The sequence below is a fragment of the Artemia franciscana genome, chromosome 2 (assembly GCF_032884065.1).
Source record: "Artemia franciscana chromosome 2, ASM3288406v1, whole genome shotgun sequence".
In the NCBI taxonomy this organism is placed as follows: Eukaryota; Metazoa; Arthropoda; class Branchiopoda; order Anostraca; family Artemiidae; genus Artemia; species Artemia franciscana.
This window is the reverse complement of record NC_088864.1, coordinates 23,605,682-23,626,229: the sequence shown is the minus strand read 5'-3', so window position 1 is coordinate 23,626,229 and position 20,548 is coordinate 23,605,682. Positions and strand designations below refer to the sequence as shown.

The 20,548-nt window shown below is 35.3% G+C and overlaps 1 protein-coding gene across 3 annotated transcripts in view; it reads left to right on the top strand.

Moving 5' to 3' along the window:
- Positions 1-20,548, top strand: part of LOC136039045 (uncharacterized) — a 143,859-nt gene that overhangs the window by 46,554 nt on the left and 76,757 nt on the right. Inside the window, exons 4-6 of one of the 3 annotated variants that reach the window (XM_065722544.1) lie at positions 3,574-3,693; positions 12,328-12,567; positions 16,356-16,568. The exons of the other annotated variants lie outside the window; for them this stretch is intronic. Coding sequence (XP_065578616.1) covers positions 3,574-3,693; positions 12,328-12,567; positions 16,356-16,568 — 573 coding nt within the window. The remainder of the gene's footprint in view (positions 1-3,573; positions 3,694-12,327; positions 12,568-16,355; positions 16,569-20,548) is intronic. 3 annotated transcript variants of the gene reach the window in all.

Here is a 20,548-nt window from a genome sequence, read left to right as displayed (position 1 = left end):
TTCCAAACGTATAAGATTAATCAAGTTTTGTGTTACCCATCAAAAGTTACGAGCCTGAGAAAATTTGTCTGATTTTTGAAAAAGGTGGGAAACACCCTCTAAAAGTCAAGGAATCTTAATGAACCCTACTGTAGAAGTTTCAAGCTCCGATATATAAAAATGTAGAATTTGTAGAATTTTTTTGCCAGAAGAAAGAACGGTTGCGTCTTTTTTCTTATTTTGTTTGTTGTCCCCAGGAGTGATCGTATCGAAATAATGTTCCTTGAGGATCAGGAGAGGGTGTATCTAAACGGAAATTAAAAGTTCTAGTGTCCGTTTTAAGTTACCAAAGACTGTAGGGTAACTAACCACCCTTCCACGCCCCTTTTTCCCAAGGTCGTCGGATCGAAATTTTGAGATTGCCATTTTGTTCAGCATAGTGGGAAAATCCAGTAACTATGTCTTTAGGTGTAATATGACCCACAGTCCATGAAACTGTGAAATTACAAAGTCTGTAAGCTATGAAAGTTACCTATTGCTTGCATATAGCATTTGTTATTGGGCAGTATATAGATATTTTCGGGGGTGGGTGTGGTTGTGCTTGGGAAGGGTTTACGTGGGAAGAATTTTCCTTTGGGACGGAAATTCCCGGGGATATACTTTCCAGGGAAAATTTTACACTGGGGATGATTTGAAAGAATTCACTTAGGAAATTCTTTTATTTGTCTTACATCCTCTTCGCCAACTCAACTTTCATGTGGAAATGTTCCAGGGGAAATTTTCAGCGGGTTTGGTCTCCGGAAAAAAAAATTCACGGAAGGGATTTTCGAGGTTATCGGAAAAACGATTAGAAATTAAAGTTTTCAAATCAAGTTATGCTAAGGAGAGTTTTTTTCAGGCTGAATCTTCCGGAAAAATTTACGGAGGGGAATGGCATTTCAACGAGGATAGAATTGTCCAGAGGAACTTTTACGGGGGGGGTGTATTTTACTTGGGAGGAACTTCTAACGGAGGAGTTTCTCGTGAGGGGAGGGAATTTTTCTTGTGGGGTGAGCCAGATCTACCAGAATTATTTGAAACACTATCAGAAACTAAATTATAAAAACAAGTTTTTTCAATTGATAGTAAGGTGCAATATTAAATCTCAAAACGAACAGAAATATTTCCGTAGATGAATGGGTCGCCCCCTCCTCAATATCTTGCTCTTTACGGTAAAGTTTGACTGGTGGCACCAATATTTCTTTAAAAGTGACTCCTGAACCACAAGGACCGTTCTATCAGAGTAGGAAGCTTTTTTAAAATTGGTAAAAACTTAAAGCTTAAAGAGCAAGGTATTGAGGAGGAGGCAACCCCTTCATATACGGAGTAATTTCTGCTCATTTTAATTTTTAATATTGCTCCTTACTTTCAGCTGAAAAAACTTGTTTTTTCAAGTTTTCGAGTTCAGTCTTGTTTTTTTCGAGTTCAGTCATAATAGAATAGGGATTTCACCACTCTCCATTCTGTTTCAGTGCCAAGCCTGGGTATCACACACCCGTGATACCCAGGCAAAATGTAATTTCCTAGTAATTTAAGTCAGGAGACTACAAGTCTCCTTTGGAGGGTTTTTGGCGATGGCTGTTCTAATAGTGTACTTGTTGTTTTGATCCAATGTCATTTCAGGCTGAATTTAGAAATCCCCCTGCATTTGTTTTTGAAATTGCATTTTACTATTAGGAAGTATTAGGACTAATCGACTTACTAGTTACCATTCCTAAATCAGCTACAAATAGCAATATCTTTCACTGAACAGTTTTAATCAAAACACGCTTTTCAATTATGGTCATTATTGGCAGTGGTTTGTTCTTTACTAGGTTGCAGCTATTGTTTCTACCCATTTCTGTTCGGAATTTTAGCCGAGTTTATCATTAGGATTTTCGCACTCAGGATTGCGGCAGAGAAATGGTATGAAATGCGCCGCTCAAACTTTAAAAGTTCTCTCATTGCTAGAGAAATTAGAGTTTATCCTTTGCTCCTTTCTAAGTGAAGACGTTAGAAACTTGGCCTACGGCAAAAAAGTCAACTTTTGAACTAAGACAGATAGATTTTTTGACGGCTGTCGATATCTCTTGATGAGCTGGTCAAAGTATATGTCATCCATTTTTTGGTAGAAAAATTACTTCATGAGATATACCAGTTAGAAAGTTGAAAGGGGTTGACAACTTCAGTAGTAAGGTACACACTGAAACCAAAAATAGACCGATACCAATTGTGAGACATATAGAGGACTTTTAAGCAACAGTCGGCTGTTAGCTCATATTCATCTTCAGCAATGAGATGCTCGTAACTTTTGCTAGTTGGTGTAACTAATATTTGTTTCCAGTGTATTTGATGGTAAGACTAATTTGGTTCCAGTGGTAAGACATGTAGGGGACTTGTAAGCAATAATCGGCTGTTTGGCTACAATCATCTTCAGCGATGAGGGGTCTGCAACTTTTCTAGTTGCATTGAGGGGTTAGCAACTTTTGCGACTTGGTGTACCTAGTATTTAGATCCTTACAGATTAACAACTTCAGCGTTTAAGCGAAGCGAGGAAACAAAACCAAAGTGTTGCTCTCACAACACTTTACTCGACAAAGCCAAACAAAGGTTGCCGCAGCACCTCACGTTGCCCATGCAACATAGATCTGGTTATCCGTCGATATTACTTTATATAGATAAACACAGCAGGCCACTACCTTCTATCTAAACACGGTTGAATGTGCCCAAAACAGTTGTCAACAAAAATTGCAGAAAATTTGATTTTAAAAATTTTTTTTTTTTAGCAAAACTCGGGTATCGAGATATTTGCAAAACCGTTCAAACATCGGCATTTTACACTTCTTATCGTTGAAACCAGCAGTCGTGGACACCTTACGACACACAGGCCTCGAGACAAGTCTTAGGCTGTCATAATATAGGTTTATATGAATTTATATCTAATTATCTCAAATTCTGAGGTGAAACCACTAAAATGGCTGGACTAAAACGTTTTATTACAGACGAATACAAACAACTAATACAAAAAGCTGGACATATTAATACAGACTGGAAACCAGTTTACCAATGTAGAAAACAAAATATAGTACAAAGTACAAGAAAAGTAAGAGTTATATATAGTACAAAATTCGAGTTTCATTTCTTTAGTTGAACATAACTCGTATTTCTGAAGAATGGACTCCGTTCTCTCGGTTAGCTACTTTATTATTATGTTAGCTACTTTATTCTGATGATATATGCAAAAAAAGGTAAATAAAAATACTCAGTATTTGTTTTGGGACTTCTCATGACCCTTTATTATCATCTAATCTTCTAATCAATTGCCATCCTCTCTTTCTCATAGTTAGTGTGCTATTAATCATCAGTCCTTTGAAATATCAAAGAGGTTTCTCTAGAGAATCTGGTCTTCACAAAGCAAAAGCTATTGGGGCTCATTTTGAGATCTGAGTACCTTTGCCTGAAATGCCATTGAAAGAGTTGTTTTGTTATAAAATGTAGTTTAGGCTTAAAGGGTTCATCATAGCAGACTTTGTGTTTTATGCATACTTTAGATATTTAATTACTATTTTCTTATAGCTTTTGCCCCTGTATTTGAAGAACCACCTTTGAGCAGAACACCAATAGACGAGAAACACAATACGCTTACTTATAAAGCAGGATACGCACCAAGTCAAAACGTGACTTGGTACTTTGGATGTAAGTCTCATCAACTGTTTTTGTCATTAAATTTTTCTCTTTCGGCTCTTCTCAAATGCTTTGTAAAAATAAGTATGGCTTTGCTTCAGACCTCATCAGCCTAAGGAGTCTGTTTGCTGTTGAGCAATTTATTTCTGGCCTGTAATGTTTATAGGCTTGTCCAGTTAAGTTTTTTACTAAAAAAAAACAATTCCGATAAATTTTCATTAATTTTTTGTAGGTCAACAATGCCTTTTTGGATTGTACGTAGTCTGTTCGACTATTTTTCTCATCAAATTTTTCCTCACAGTTCCTCTCAAATACTTTTGTAAAATAAAAGTGGGTTTGAAAAAGATCCCATTAATTGCAAACGGGTGGTTCACTGTTCGATAAGTATTTTTCCTTTTTTCTAGGCACTGTTCACAGGCCTATCAAATGCCAGTTTTGTATTTAAAAAAAATATATATGAAAAAGCGAAAGGAGATAATAGATTAGTTATACTAAAATGAACGAGACTTTTACACCAGTATTCAATAAAGTAATTGAAATTTCCAATGAGGAAGAAGAAGCCCTTGTCTGGACACTGTCAAGTTTCAATAAATAAATTAGTATTAATCCTTCGAGGAGGATGAATATAGTTCTAGATGAGCAATTACGCCACATCTCGCCACTGTTTTGGAAAGAGTGAAAATAGGGAAAAACTACAAATTTATTTCTTTATAAATTAAATTAATAAAAAAAAACTTTTTCCACAAAATAATGTTTTTCAAAGAAAAGTAAAGAGCTTCATTAAACTAAAAATGAGCAAAAACAGAATCAAATAATCTACCAAGCGTAATACTACCATAAATCAGCATCAATGAATAAATGAAACCCAAAAAGAACCGAGATTGCAATAAATAACCCGAGTCAAACTCAAAACGAGCAGAAGTTATCATTAGTATGGCTCAAAACTCCTATGTATTTCCAAGGCCAGAAAATAATTTGCACTTTACTGAAAAAAATACCAATGAATTTGCATTGTCAGTTTAATATACATTATATTTGTTCCTTAAAATCTTGATAATTTTTATTTTTTTTTAGAGAGAGAAATAATCTATTAACTAAAATAACGCTTACATAATCTTTTAACAATCATCGGCAAAACCCATTGGGTTGTATATGATGGTTGCTTCCATCCTTATAATCTACTAATATATATTTACACTTCACCCATAAATCAAAATCACGAAGAAAGAAAAAAAGAAAAAAGAAAGTAAAAGGGAAACCAGTAGTGAAAACATAACAACTTTTAACAATTAGCACACGCTATTAAACAATATCGTTGATAAGACCATGAATGAAGTGGAAACGAATTACTAGCTAGATGTATTTAAATAAACTTAAATCATTAACAACTTCCCAGAAGGTAAAGTTTCAACCCACTCTTGAACTGGCTAATATTATCTGTCACCTTCACACCCTCAGGGAGTGAATTCCACAGCTGTGGTCCTACAAAATGTGGATTATTTGCGGTTTTTAGCTTGCTAATTCAGGTTTTTCCGAGCTAGGTTTTGTAGGAGTTTGTAGGTTGATGTTGTCTAAAGCTAATGATTTTGGATGTTTAGATTGATAATCCGTGGTTTTGTTTATCTGAAAATTATGAATGGGATCTCTAGTTTGCTAATTTTGACTTTTCTGAGCTAGGTTTCTTAGGCTTTCATAGGTGTGTGTTGTCGGAAAAATTGTGAATTATGAATTTTTTTATTGCTTTTTAGGTATCTCTGAGCCAGATTTCTTAGACTTTCGTAGGTGTATTTTGCACATAGAATATTTTTATTTAGTTCAACACTTCCCTCAACACTCTATGAAAGCTTCACTTGAATGCACTTCGTCTTTTTAACAGCAAAGGTCATACATTCCCTCTTTCTCAGTGACAAACACTATATAACTTACGGTCCTTGCTCTGATGACTATGAGGGATGGACTTCCTCAAAATCCCTAGAGACATAGTTACTTGACATTGCAATTATGTTGAACAAAATGGCTACCTAAAAGTTTCGAATTGATGTGTTTGAAGAATTCATTGGCTTGAAAGGGGGCTGCTTGCCCTCAAATCACTTTTGACTCTTAAAAAGGGTACTAGAACTTATAATTTCCATTCGAAGGACCTCTTTGGAAGTATCTATTATAGTGCTGTAATGCCTATGATGTTGCTTATATGTCTTTTGAAAGCCTTTAGGTATATAGTTTTTTTCGTTTAACTGAAACTCCCACTTAAGGTTCCCTAAAAGCTGCACCTTAAAACCCTTAACATCATAAGTTACAACAATCACAATAATGGTATCAGTATTATACACGTAGTGCTTTTTGGTTAGTTCAAAATACAGCAGAATACACCCTGAAAGTTCCAAATTAAGAATGTAAGCTGTTCCTGAGATATTCCTGAGATATTCCTAAGCTGTTCCTGCTGCAATACCCTTTTGACAATTTACGTGCTATTAGTTCGTTTTGATTTAGTTCAACATCCGCCTAAACATTCCTTGAAAGCTTCACCTTAATAGCCTTAGCTTTAGCGACAATAGTAGCCTAATAGTACCAATGCTAATAGTAGTAATAGTAGTAGAATTAGTAGTAATAGGCTTGGCCTTAGTAGCAGTAATAGTAGCAGTATTAATAGTCCTAGCAGTAGTAGTAGTAGCAGTAGGAGTAGTAGTAGCAGTAGTAGAAGTGGGATGCAAATATTAGCTCTTGATTAGTTCAACAACCCCCACACCAACGGCTATAAATTTCAACTTCACATACCGTGGTGCTCCTAAGATATTGCTAACACGTTCGACAATCCGCATACCGTTGGTGTGCTGTGGTTTCGTTCAACTTCCTCATTCAGTGTTCCCTGAAAATTTCACTTTCATACCCTTAGTTGTAGTACCCTTAGTTGTAGTCACAGTAGTAGTACTTGTAATAGTTGTACTAGTTGTAAGACTAGCATTAGTATTAGCAGTAATAGCACCAGTGCTAGTAGCAGCAGACGTATTATCGTAATCATCACGTTCATAGTTTGTTTTAATTTAGTTCAACTTCTCCCTCAGCACTTCCTGAAAGTTTCACCTTAATACTCTTAGAGTTAGTAGTTCCTGAGATATATCCTTTTGACAATTTACCTATGCTTAGTGTGTTTTGATTTAGTTCAAATTTCCGCTTAATATTCTTTCAAATTTCTACCTTCATACCTTGGTCTTCATAGTAGTAGTTCCATAGTAGTAGTGGTAGCAATAGAGGCAGTAGTAGTGTTACATTAAGAGTGATAGTAACAGTAGTAGCAGCAGTATTGATAGCAGTAGTAGTGTGGACATTTTGCCGTTTGCTCAGTTGATCATCCCCCTCAAGATGCTCTGAAGGTTTTAGCTTGATAGGGTAAGCCATTTCAAATACATTGACTATTACTTTCAATTTCCATTTGTTTTTACGAAGTTCTCTTTCCGAAGGCTCTCTCCGAAATTTCTGCACGAAGTGGGTTGGTGAAAAAAGGATAATACATTGTGCCCTTATCGCTTTTTACTTTTGTAGCTCTATTGTGCTGCCTAAGAAAAAAAGTGTACGATTCATAGTGAAGTTTTGGGCATATGAAGTGCAAGTATATGTTAGACTTTAAAAAACATTTCCTGTTATCTGTTTGATGACATCTGAAATACGAGGTGCAACGGCAACGGTTGAAAATTTTCCAGGGGGGGGGGGGGGCAAACGCCAAAATAGCAGTGGTGGCTGGGTGACGGGGAATATTTTTTCGTAGGTATAAGTTTATGTTTTAATACATTTAGGAAAAAACTCTCGAATAAAAAAAGCAGTTGAATTGCATGAAAAATCAAACAACATACAGTAAATTCTAAACGACAAGGATTCCTGGAAAAGTGGTCAATATTTAATCAATAATATATTTAATTATTATACATTTAATTTTATAAGAAAATCAAACTCAATTACAGTTTACAGAAAGATCTATTGCTTCCGCAGATTATAGCAGATGTAGACTTGTCTTTATGCAATTGCCTACACTGTAGAATAGTTTACAGAAAGAGTTGATATACTTAACAATCGTCCTGCCTATATAGATACCACGTTTTGATTTTATAGTGGCCATATAAAATATACCTCTCCGTGTAATATAGCGAAAGAAAAACAAAATTTAAACTTACTATCCAGCTGCCAAATTAACCCTTTTTCTTTTTATTGTCATATTCAACTAAACAAAATGAACAGGTTCATAAAAAAAAATTGTCACTATAGAATCTTATCAAATAGTTTGTGATGAACAAACTGGAAGAAAAAATTAACTTGGACCAATAGTCACCAAAACAAAAAATGTTTTTTATGCTGATTACCAAGCATACAGCTACCACAAATCAGTATCAATAAATGTGTAAGGGACCACCCTATGGGGTGAGTAAGCAAATACTAGTGCTTTGAATTATGGTAGCGTCTCATCAGTAGCCAGGGTGCGGATAGGTTCACTTCTCTATCTACTATGACAACAGTCTATCTGTTTCCTAAGGCCTATTTTAACTCACGATCTCTCCAGACAAGGAATTTTATTTTAAGATGAGCATGTAAAAAAAATGGTAAAAGAAATATAAAGTGGCAGGAAGTTGAACTGGAGAGTTCTTCCTGGTTGATGAAAAATCCTTGTTTGGGCGAAGAAGCATAAATCTGGAAAAAAAATTAACGCTAAACCTTGTAGATACACACAACAGGCTGTCCCTCGTGTTAATTGAAAAGCTAGTATCCAAGAAAGAATGGTGATCCAAGAGGAAAGTAGATAAACCAAAGGAACAGGTAAAAGATTTGTTGTCTCTATCTGTCGTCCAGAAATTGTGAATCAGAACTCCCCAAATATTGCTGTAACATTCGCTTTTAAGAACCGTCCTCTTCGATCCCGTTTTGTAATAAATCAGAGATTTGAGTTTGACCGTAAGTGAATGTTACGTAGCGGTCAAGGAAGACAAAATTGGTGAATAAGAACAGACAAATAAAATGGGTAAACAAGAACTTGAGGATGTCAGCCTGTCGTAAAGTGATAAGGCAATAAATCTTCTATATATATAAAAATAAGTTGTTTGTTTGTGTGTTGACAGACAATGGGACAGCGAAGATTGTTGTATGTTTGCAAGTTTTACGTAGTTAAAAACATGTATATATATATATATATATATATATATATATATATATATATATATATATATATATATATATATATATATATATATATATATATATATATATATATATATATATATATATATATATATATATATTCACAGGTGGGACACAACTACAATGGCCCATAACTAATATAGGGCGTAACAACTTACGCGCGTGGGGGGGGGGGGGGCTTGGGGGGTTTCGAAGTGACCCCACCAGCTAGGTGTTGGGGTGGTGCGAAGCGCCACTCCAACAGCTAGTAAATAATAGAAAGGGACTTCTCACATACTCCCCAGCTTTAAAAAAGCATGTCTCGGTGCTACGCCAACAAGCCATCTTTGTGTTGTTGAGAACTGCTCTGGTGTAGTTTGTATCATCTAGGTACCTACTGTACGAGAAGAATCTGAAAAATAGAGGGTTTTAAACATTGAACATTAAACACTAAAGATCGCAATGTCTGGAAAACAAAATCTCTATAACACCCTAATCCATCAGGTTTCATGAACTGAAAAATTTCACGAAAAAAACGAACAGAAAATGAGAAAAATATGACGAAAAGGAATTTTTTTTTTGATTATCTACACTTTGTTCGAAGGAATTTAATGTAGGGGTTGTCCTCTCTGCAACACCTCGCTCTTTACGCTAGAGTTTAACTCTTTCTCATAGCTCTACTTTTTAAAACAATAAAAAACTTTAGCGTAAAGAGAGAGGCGTTGCGGAGGAGACAATCCCTCTCATATGCGGAATAATTTCTGTTCGCTTTAAGTTTTAATGTCGCTCCTCACTTACAGCTAAAAAGACTTGTTTTTTTTTTATTTAATTTCTGAACGTTTTGGAATTAATGCATGTTTTGATTTTGGCTCACCGTATATGAACAACTAGAACAAAAGTTGTATATTAATTTTTTTTTTGCTAAATGGCTTTCTCATAGTTTTGATCGGACGAATTTGATAGGAAAAGGTTGGGGGAGGAGGCCTAGTTGCCCTCTAATTTTCGGTTACTTAAAAATGCAACTAGATTTTTTAAATATTTTTTGCGCACGTTTTTTTTAGTAATAAACATAAGTACCTTACGAATCAACTTACGTAACAAATTTCTATATTTGTGTATTTTTATTATGTATATGAGGGGGTTTGCCCTCTCGTCAATACCTCGCTCTTTACACTAAAGCTTGAATTTCATCCCAAATCTTTAAGAATGACCCCTGAATCACAAAGGCCGTAGAATAAATAGTTGAAATTACTAAAAATACTTTAGCGTAACCAGCAAGGTATTGAGGAGGAGAAAACCTTATATACGTAATATTTTATATTCGTTTTTAAGTCTTAATGCTACTCACTACTTCCAGGGGATTTTTTTTTAATTTATTTTCTCATTGTTTCTTTTAAATAATCCTAGAAAATCCTTCGCTCCCTTTATGGAAATTTTTTCCCTCATGATAAATTCTTCCATAGAAAGATCCTCCCACGTAACCCCCTCCCCCGGTCTACTCCTGCCCCAACGCGAAAAAGTCCCCTTGAAAACATCCGTACACTTCCTAATAACCATTACCATATGTAAACAATAGTCAAAGTTTGTAACTTGCAGCCCCTCCCCCGGTGACTGTGGGGGATTACGTCGTCCACAAAAACATAATTATTAGGTTTTCGACAAAGCTGAACAGAATAGCTATGTCAAAATTTTGAACCGGTTACATTGGGGAAAAATGTACGTGGGAGGGGACCTAGGTACCCTCCAATTTTTTTGGTCACTTAGAAAGGGCACTAGAAATTTTAATTTCCGTTAGAAAGAGCCCTCTTACAATATACTAGGACCACTGGGTCGATACAATCACCCCTGAAAAAAGAAATATACAAACAAATAAACACGCATCCGTGATCTGTCTTCTGGCTAAAAATACAAAATTCCTCATTTTTGTACATAGGAGCTTGAAACTTCTACGGTAGGGTTCTCTGATACGCTGAATCTGATGGTGTGATTTTTGTTAAGATTCTATAACTTGTAAGGGGTGTTTGCCCCTATTTTCTAAATTAAGGCAAATTTTCTCAGGCTTATAACTTTTGATGGTTAAGATTAAACTTGATGAAACTTATATATTTAAAATCAGCATTAAAATGCAATTCTTTTGATGCAACTATTGGTATTAAAATCTCGTTTTTTAGAGTTTCGGTTACTATTGAGCCGGGTCGCTCCTTACTATAGTTTGTTGCCACGAACTGTTTGATTACCACGAACTGTTTGATATTTTCTCAATGCTAAAATTTAGTTTGGAACTTTGGAAATGTATTAGTGGTTGCATTTTTTCCCTTAAAAATAAACTTGATGGTAAAGTTTTTAGCAAACTTGACATCGGAAGGTATGATTCAAAGACCTTCCCTTTCTTTTCGTATGCTGCAGTATTTGGCACCAGAAACCCTATTTATTCGTTAGAAGCTTTTTATTATCCTCTTACCGTTTCTAAGGTTGAACTTTTGCTGTTTGCACAGATGCGCACTTCGAACCCCCTATAATTTATTGTGATACTTTATGTACTCAAGCTTAATAAATAATATTCTAATGAGTTTTCAAAGCCCTGCTTCCATTGTGTGTTTATAAAAGTTCGTAAAAGATATTTAGTAAATCTATTCGTTTATATACAGAGCTCTTTTTATTTGTTTTACTACCTCTTTTGGCTGTTCAATTACATATTTGGGGAAGTTTACCGAAGGAGAATTGCCCGGCGAAAACTTCCCACGTAAAATTTTCATCGGAGATGAAATTTACCGTTGAGGATGGGAGTACTCGTCGGAGTTATTTTTCCTGGGAGGGATTTTCTGTTGATAGGGTGAGTTTTTCACGCGGGGGGGGGGGATAAAATTTGAAAAAGTGAAATTTCTCTCAAGCAAACTGCCTTAAAAGATTTCAGAAGACTATTTTTTTAGAGGGATTTCCCATTTGGGGGAAAATTTTCCACAGATGGAGAGGGGGAGATATTTTTTGGCAAATTTGAAAAAAGATATTAAATTACATATAAAAAAGTAAGTTTTTTCACCTGAAATTAAGGGAAAACATCTAAACTTAAAATGAACTGAAATTATTCCAATTACGAAGGGGTTGCCCTTTCCTCAACCCTCGATTTTATGCCAAAGGCTTACTTTTCTCCCAATTCTTTAAGAACGACAGCTGAAACACAGAGGCCTGGAAATCTCAATAAGAAGCTTTTTATAGTATTAAAAATTCAGCATAACGAGCGAGGGGTAGGCTAGAGGATTTTCTGTTAAAAGTGATTTTTCCACTTATTTTTCCAGGATTATATGGTTGTTCATCTGCATGCGTGTCACCAATCGATCTATTTATAAAATTTAATATCTCATTCCAATAAATTGAAATTAGGTTTGTGTTTTTTTATACTTTTAACTTCCAGAGGGATGCCTGCGCTATCCTAAGTCACCTTGTTCTTTTAAGATTCTTTGGTATATTTTTCCTCATGATTTTTAGGTCCTGATGTAACAGGAACTTGTGACCTAGCCTACAAAAGTGGACCTCTTTTATTTATTAATACACAAAATGAGGAGACTTTTTATATGCACATGGATTTACCATCTGAAACTCAAGCTTTTAGCAATATCTTGAAAGAAAGGATGATGCCAATGAATCTTGATCTGAATGATTTGCCGTTGACAAAAGACAACGTTCCCGTGGTTGTTGATGCCTTTGTCAACTATATAGCTTTAAATGGTAAGTTTTATCCCTGTGTCTTGGGTGGTTTTAAAGCTTGGGGATTACACGGACTATGGTAAGCATGAACGAACAATCTTCAGATACGTCATATTTGAATTTTTTGGAGGGGAGATAGGGAGTCATACATTTTACCACTCGTGGCAAACACGTACTTGATTATTTAGTGTAAAGTGTGGGTAGTTTAGGAGGTAGTTCCCCCCTTAGCCTTTTTTCATTTAAGTTCCGACGTTACTCTTCACTTTCATTTGATTACGCCTACAGTTTGTTGTCATGAATTTTTGAGAAACACCGAGAATCAAGGGGTATTGGAATCGCTCTTGTCAGTCCTTATGATTTCTTTCGAGAAATTGAAGTTTTAATCCTGAACTTGGGAAGTACCTTTGATTACGAAATGTTACTTTTAATATCAAAATTACCATGACATAACTTGTATAAACTGGTTCTGTTAGTCAAATCTCAGTAAAGGCTAGCTGTTATTCAATACTTGTAAAAAAACGTTGTTTACGTGATATTAGACCCTGTTTTCTCAAAAATAAAACTGTTCTTAGGAAAAGAAGAAAAGTATTCATCTTAGTCATATAGTTGGATTTAGTAGCGATAGGTGCTCCACGAGAACGGACGTGAAAAGTAGATTTCAAATACTGGTTCAAGATGAATTTCCCTTGGAGTTAGTAATGCAGATACTGTGCCACCTAAATATTTTTGATGCATTTCTTATTATTTTTGTTTCCATTTTTGTCGAAGTGGTAAAAGACAAAGATTTTTCGCTGATTCAACAAGGGATTAAAATTTCCCATTTATAAAATTCCTAAGCTTGTTCAAACCAGATTAATGTTAAGGAAGGAATTATTTTGTTAATTTTCAAACAGAAGAAGAACTAAGAGCTCATATGGCACTTGTGACGAGGCAAGAACAGCTAAGAGCCAAAAGCTCATATGGTATGAGCTCTAACAAAATTCTAAGATTCAATAGGTTGATTTAAAAGGAAAATCAGAGGCTTAATGCCGGTCAGGATTTAAAATAAGAGCTCTGAGTCACGGTGTCCTTCTATATATAAAAATTCATTAAGATCCGATCAACCACTCGTAAGTTATAAATACCTCATTTTTTCTAATTTTTCCTCTCCCTTTACCCCCCAGATGGTCGAATCGGCGAAAACGACTTTATCAAGTCAATTTGTGCAGCTCCCTGACACGCCTACGAATTTCCATCGTCCTAGCACGTCCAGAAGTACCAAACTCGCCAAATCACTGAACCCCCCCCCAACTCCCCCAAAGAGAGCGAATCCAGTACGGTTACGTCAATCAAGTATCAAGGACATTTGCTTATTCTATCCACCAAGCTTCATCCCGATTCCTCTACTCCCAAGATTTCCCCCTCCAGCTCCCCCAACTTCAAAAGATCTGGTCGGGATTTGAAATAAGAAATAAGAGCTCTGAGACATGAATTCTTTCTAAATATCAACTTTCATTAAGATCCGATTACCTATTTGTAAGATAAAAATACCCCAATTTTCACGTTTTCCAAGAATTCCGGTTTCCCCCTCCAACTCCCCCCAATGTCACTGGATCTGGTCGAAATTTAAAATTAGAGCTCTAAAGCACAAGATCTTTCTAAATGTCAAATTTCATTTTGATCTGGTCACCTTTTCGTAAGTTACAAATACCTCATTTTTCAAAATTACACCCCCCCCCAACTCCATCAAAGAGAGTAGATCCGGTCCGGTTTTGTCAGTCACATTTCCTAGACAGGTATTTATTCTTCCCATCCAGTTTCATCCTGATCTCTCCGCTTTAAGTATTTTCTAAGATTTCCGGTCTCCCCTTTTATTCTTCCCATCCAGTTTCATCCTGATCTCTCCGCTTTAAGTATTTTCTAAGATTTCCAGTATCCCCCCAACTTCCCGCCCCCACAAATGACGCTGGATCTTGTTGAAATTTAAAGTAAGAGATCTGCATTACGAGGTCCTTCTAAATATGAAGTTTCATGAAGATCCGATCACTCCTTCGTAATTTAAAAATACGTGATTTTTTCTAATTTTTCAGAATTAACCCTCCCCCCTCAATAGAGCGGATCTGTTCCAAGTATTTCAGTCACGTATCTAAGACTTCTGCTTATTTTTACCACCAAGTTTCATCCCGATCCCTCCAATCTAAGTGTTTTCCATTATTTTAGGTTCCCCCAAACTCCCTCCAATGTCACCAGATCCGGTCGGGATTTCAAATAAGAGCTTTAAGACAAGATATCCTTCTAAATATCAAATTCCATTGAGATCCGATCACCAGTTCGTAAGTTAAAAATACCTCATTTTTCTAATTTTTCAGAATTAACCCCCTCGAACTACCACAAAGATAGCGGATCCTTTCCGGTTATGTCAATCATGTATCTAGGACTTCTGCTTATTTTTCCCACCAAGTTTCATCCCGATCCCTGCAATCTAAGTGTTTTCCATTATTTTAGGTTTCCTTCTCCCAACTCCCCCCAATGTCACCAGATCCGGTCAGGATTTAAAAAAAATAGCTCTGAGACATGATATCCTTCCAAACATCAAATTTCATTAAGACCTGATCAACCGTTCGTAAGTTAAAAATACTTCATTTTTTCTATTTTTTCCGAATCAACGGCCCCCCTCCAGATGGTCAAATCGGGAAAACGGCTATTTCTAATTTAATCTAGTCCGGTCCCTGATACGCCTGGCAAATTTCATCGTCCTAGCTTACCTGGAAGTGCCTAAAGTAGCAAAACCGGGACCGACAGACCAACAGAATTTGCGATTGCTATATGTCCCTTGGTTAATACCAAATGCCATAAAAAACGGGTAGAGAAAAACGGGTGCATTATTTTAAGTCAAAGTAATAAATAAAAAGAAAAGCAACAAACAAATAAAAGAAAAAAACGAAAGAAATAAAATAAAACTCACATAATAACTTCCAATATCACCATGTGAATTTTAATAAGAGTTTTGTTTGATGTTTATGTTTTCGTTTTCTTTATATGTTTTGTTCAATTTAGTTTAATTCATTTTTTTTATCCGTTGATAAAGGCTTCCGAACATGAAGTCGAAAAATTCAGATTTGTATATAACTTAAAGTTTTTTTTTTGTTTTTCCCACTGCGTTTTAAAATACTATACCTCCTTTTCTATTGTTTCATTTGTTAAATTCTGTAGATGGAAAGGAAGTGTGGTCTAAGAAACACTAGGTTAGTTGTGGAAAAGAGCATTTGTTCAGTGAAAACATTCTCGACTTCACTGGTTGTATCTTTCTCAGAGTAACCGAAAATTTTAAGTTTATTCACTTAAGAAATTGTACCGAATTAGGTAAAGGTTGTTGAAATTGATCAACACAACTTAAGTAACTTCAACCAAAAAATTCAGAAATGAACTGCTTTAAAACAAAAACAGCCCACCCCTTCAACTCAGATTGGATAGTATAAACTGTAATAACACGTTAGTTGTCAGAAAAAAATTGCGCCCGACAACTATTTTTGAAATGTTCGTGGGGAACACCACTGATGGAGAAAGTTATTAAAAACAAAGTCAGGAGCACCAACAAAGAACTTTACTACAACAGCAACAGCTAAAAACAGCAGCTTTTCTTTTTGTACACAGTGAACGAAAAATAAAATGAGCACTTTAAAATTTTAAATAAATATACTATTACTTTTTAATATGTTGTATAATCATAGTAGTAATGATTATTACTATCGTCATATTCTGTTATTATCTAGCACTATAGAAACGAGGCTGCCAAAAGTGGCATTTTACTAAGATCGTTTATTTTTTAGGTATAGTCTCAGAAGGAATATATAGAAAAGTAGGAATCAAAACTCGAATTGAGGAACTTGAGCTACTTTTTCTGGCCGATTCTTCGAAGATTCATATATCCAATGAAGATTTCACTGTGCATGACGTTGCCTCAGCTTTGAAAAGATTTTTCAGAAACCTACCCGAGCCTATATTCACATCTAAGCTATGCAAAAATTGGACATGCGCTGAAGGTGAGATTAACCATCAAATGATTGCATTCGGTATTGTAAGTAGCCTGAAAATACCACCGAATGAGTAAGCTTAGCACACATTTGCCGTCTAAACTGAACGTACTTTACTTTCGTACTAAAGGCGTTTTGTGCATTAGACCTGTTACATCAATTGAAATTCATGGAAAATTTGGGGCTAAATCCTGCAAACGATCCCTAATAAAATATGTTTAAACTAAAAAGTAAAATTTTATTCAAGATTTTGATTTACATAGGGAGTATTTTCAATTAAGAGAACAAAAGGAAATTTGCTGGGCCAGTATAAAACTATCGTGCTTCTAAACAACTTTTTAAGTGTGATATCTATATATATATATAAAAGTTGTCTGTGTGTGTGTGTGTGTCGAGTGACGTCATGCTTGTGTGTCGACTGACGTCATGTTTGTTGATTGACGAAATTACACACCGGGACATCGGGACACAAATGACGACCGGGACACCGGGACATAGGGAATATAAATGACGACCGGGACACTCAAAGAGAAAGCGAACGGGACACAAGGAATGTTCGATTAGCAATCGCCATCAACAAAGCACCGGGACACAAATGACGACCGGGACACAGGGAATATAAATGACGACCAAGACACTCAAAGAGAAATTACAGACCGGGAAACCGGAACACAAATGACGACCGGGACAAAAATGGCGACCGGGACACCGGGACACAGTGAATATAAATGACGACCGCGACACTCAAAGAGAAATTACAGACTGGGACACCGGGACACAAATGACGACCGGGACACAGGGAAACAACAACAACGGGGGCGCCAGGGGGCACAGGGGGATATATAAATGACGACAGGGACACAGGGAATGTTCGATTAGCAATCACCATCACCAAAGCTCAAGGGCAATCATTAGAATAATGAGGTATAGATCTGAATACAGATTGTTTTTCCCATGCACAATTATATGTTGCATGTTCAAGAGTCGGTAAACCTGACAATCTATTTATATGCACAGACAATGGGACAGCCAAGAATGTTGTACATTCGCAAGTTTTACGTAGTTAAAAATATATATATATATATATATATATATATATATATATATATATATATATATATATATATATATATTATATATATATATATATATATATATATATATATATATATATATATATATATATATATATATTCACAGATGGGACACAGGGACACAACTACATTGGCGCGTAACTAATATGGCGCGTAATCTATATATATAAAAATAAGTTGTCTGTCTGTCTGTGGGTCTGTGGATCTGTGGATCAGGTGACGTCATGTTTCGGCTGACGTCATGAAATTAGTTGCCGTCATTTTTGTTATGACGATGCTTAGTATATTGTAAAACACATTAATTTGGTTAATAATATACCATTTAAAACACCAAAATGAACATGCTGGAGTAGTCACTCGGTGAGAGAGGGTGTCAGAACGGAGAATGAAGGTCCCAGGTTCAAATCCTGGTTAGGCTAAAAAAGGTAAAAAACTAAAAACTAAAAAAAAAACTGAAAAAACTAAAAAAAGGCAAAAACTACAAAAAAACTAAAAACTAATAAAAAAATAAAAAAGCCGAAAAACTAAAAAAACTAAAGAAACTAAAAAAAGGAAAAAACTTAAAAAACTAAAAACTAAAAAAAACTAAAAAAAAGGAAAAATGAAAAATAGAAGAGAAAAAGAATACTAATAAAATTAAAAATAAAAATAAAAAAAAATAAAAACTAAAAAAAACTAAAAAAAAGGAAAAATGAAAAATAGAAGAGAAAAAGAATACTAATAAAATTAAAAATAAAAATAAAAAAAAATAAAAAAGATAAAAAGCTAAAAAAAGGTAAAAACCAATAAAAACTAAAAAGAAAAAAAGGTAAAAAACTAAAAAAAAAAATTCATCTAAAAAACTAAAAAAAACTAAAAAACGTAAAAACTAAAAGAACTAAAAAAGTAAAAAAAAACTAAAAAAAGGAAAAAACTGAAAAATAAGCGGGATATAAAACAGGGGGATATTAATGACGACCGGGACACCGGGACATAAGGAATATAAATGAATCAGAAAATACAACTCATGTTTCCAAATGACGTCGTTTGGAGCCCAAATTGAAAATCCAGATCAATTTATGTCTACTTTCAAAGTAAAAGGGCAAATTTATCATAGAGCAGGGTCTCTTCTACCATTCTCAGGCGAGAATCATAAATTTTTACAATTGTACTTCATCAGTGATAGAAATTCTGAATTGAATGCACGTTGCGAAATTTCTCCCAACATTGAAAGGACAATCGTTTCCCAATTACAACATCTTTTCCACGAAAATAATAATTTAGTGCGTCTGTTCAAAACAGCCATCGATTTGATGCCTACTTATACGCATAAAATTGTTATTTCCGCTGACAAAACGCTTCCTGGCCAACATGTGCGTAGATACAATGCTCCAACTATCGACGAAGTGGCCATCGTTATGGTCGGTGATCAGTTTTTACCTCGAGATATTATTCTCAGGGTTTCCACCACACGTGCTACAACTAAAAATAGGCCTACCAATAATACTTTTAAGAAATATAAACCCACCAAAGCTTTGCTATGGCACTCGACCTGCCGTAAAAAAAAACAATGGAAAACCTAATAGAGGCCACAATCTTGACAGGGCCTTTTGAGGGTGAGGCTGTTCTTATTCCTCGCATTCCCAAGATTCCAACGGATCTGCCTTTTCAATTTAAAAGATTGCAATTCCCAATTCGATTAGCATTTGCAATCACCATTAACAAAGCTCAAGGTCAATCATTAGAAAAATGTGGTATAGATCTTAATACTGATTGTTTTTCCCATTGACAATTGTACGTTGCATGTTCGAGGGTCGGTAAACCTGACAATCTATTTATATGCAGCGACAATTGGACAGCGAAGAATGTTGTATATTCGCAAGTTTTACGCAGTTAATTTGTATTTTATCTATCTATCTATCTATCTATCTATATAAAAACGAGTTGTATGTATGCATGTTTGTTTGTTTGTAAAAAGAGCGTTTGCATATGATGTCATTATTAGTACATACGGCTTTGTATATGCAGAGACAATGGGAAAGCCAAGAATGTTGTATATTCGCAATTTTTACGTAGTTTAACTCCTGCAGACGAAATGAATGCTTGCCTAAAAAATTCTAATTTATAGGCACACGTAAAAATATTAAAATTAACTACAAATATGCGTGTCCGATTGCAAAACGATGACTCTGGTCAAACAGTAGACTCAATTTCAGGACGTATACAACTACCTGCTGATTTCTGTAATTTAGTGACGTCCAAAAATGAATTGATTGAAAAAGTATTTCCGAATATTCTAAAAAATTATAAAAATAATAAATGGCTAAGTGAAAGAGCGATTCTCGCACCCAAAAATATAGACGTCCACGAAATCAACAATATTGTTTTGAACAAGATTCGAGACCAGGCAGTCCTTTACAAGTCAGTCGACACAGTTTTGGAACCAAATGAAGCGGTTAATTATCCATCTGAATTTTTAAATTCCATAGATCCTTCAGGGTTTTCACCACACGTGCTACAACTAAAAATAGGCGTACCAATAATACTTTTAAGAAATATCAACCCACCAAAGCTTTGCAATGGCACGCGACTTGCCGTAAAAAAAAACAATGGAAAATCTAATAGAGGCCACAATCTTGACAGGGCCTTATGAGGGTGAGGCTGTTCTTATTCCTCGCATTCCCATGATTCCAACGGATCTGCTTTTTCAATTTAAAAGATTGCAATTCCCAATTCGATTAGTATTTGCAATCACCATTAACAAAGCTCAAGGTCAATCATTAGAAAAATGTGGTATAGATCTTAATCCTGATTGTTTTTCCCATGGACAATTGTACGTTGCATGTTCGAGGGTCGGTAAACCTGACAATGTATTTATATGCAGCGACAATTGGACAGCGAAGAATGTTGTTTATT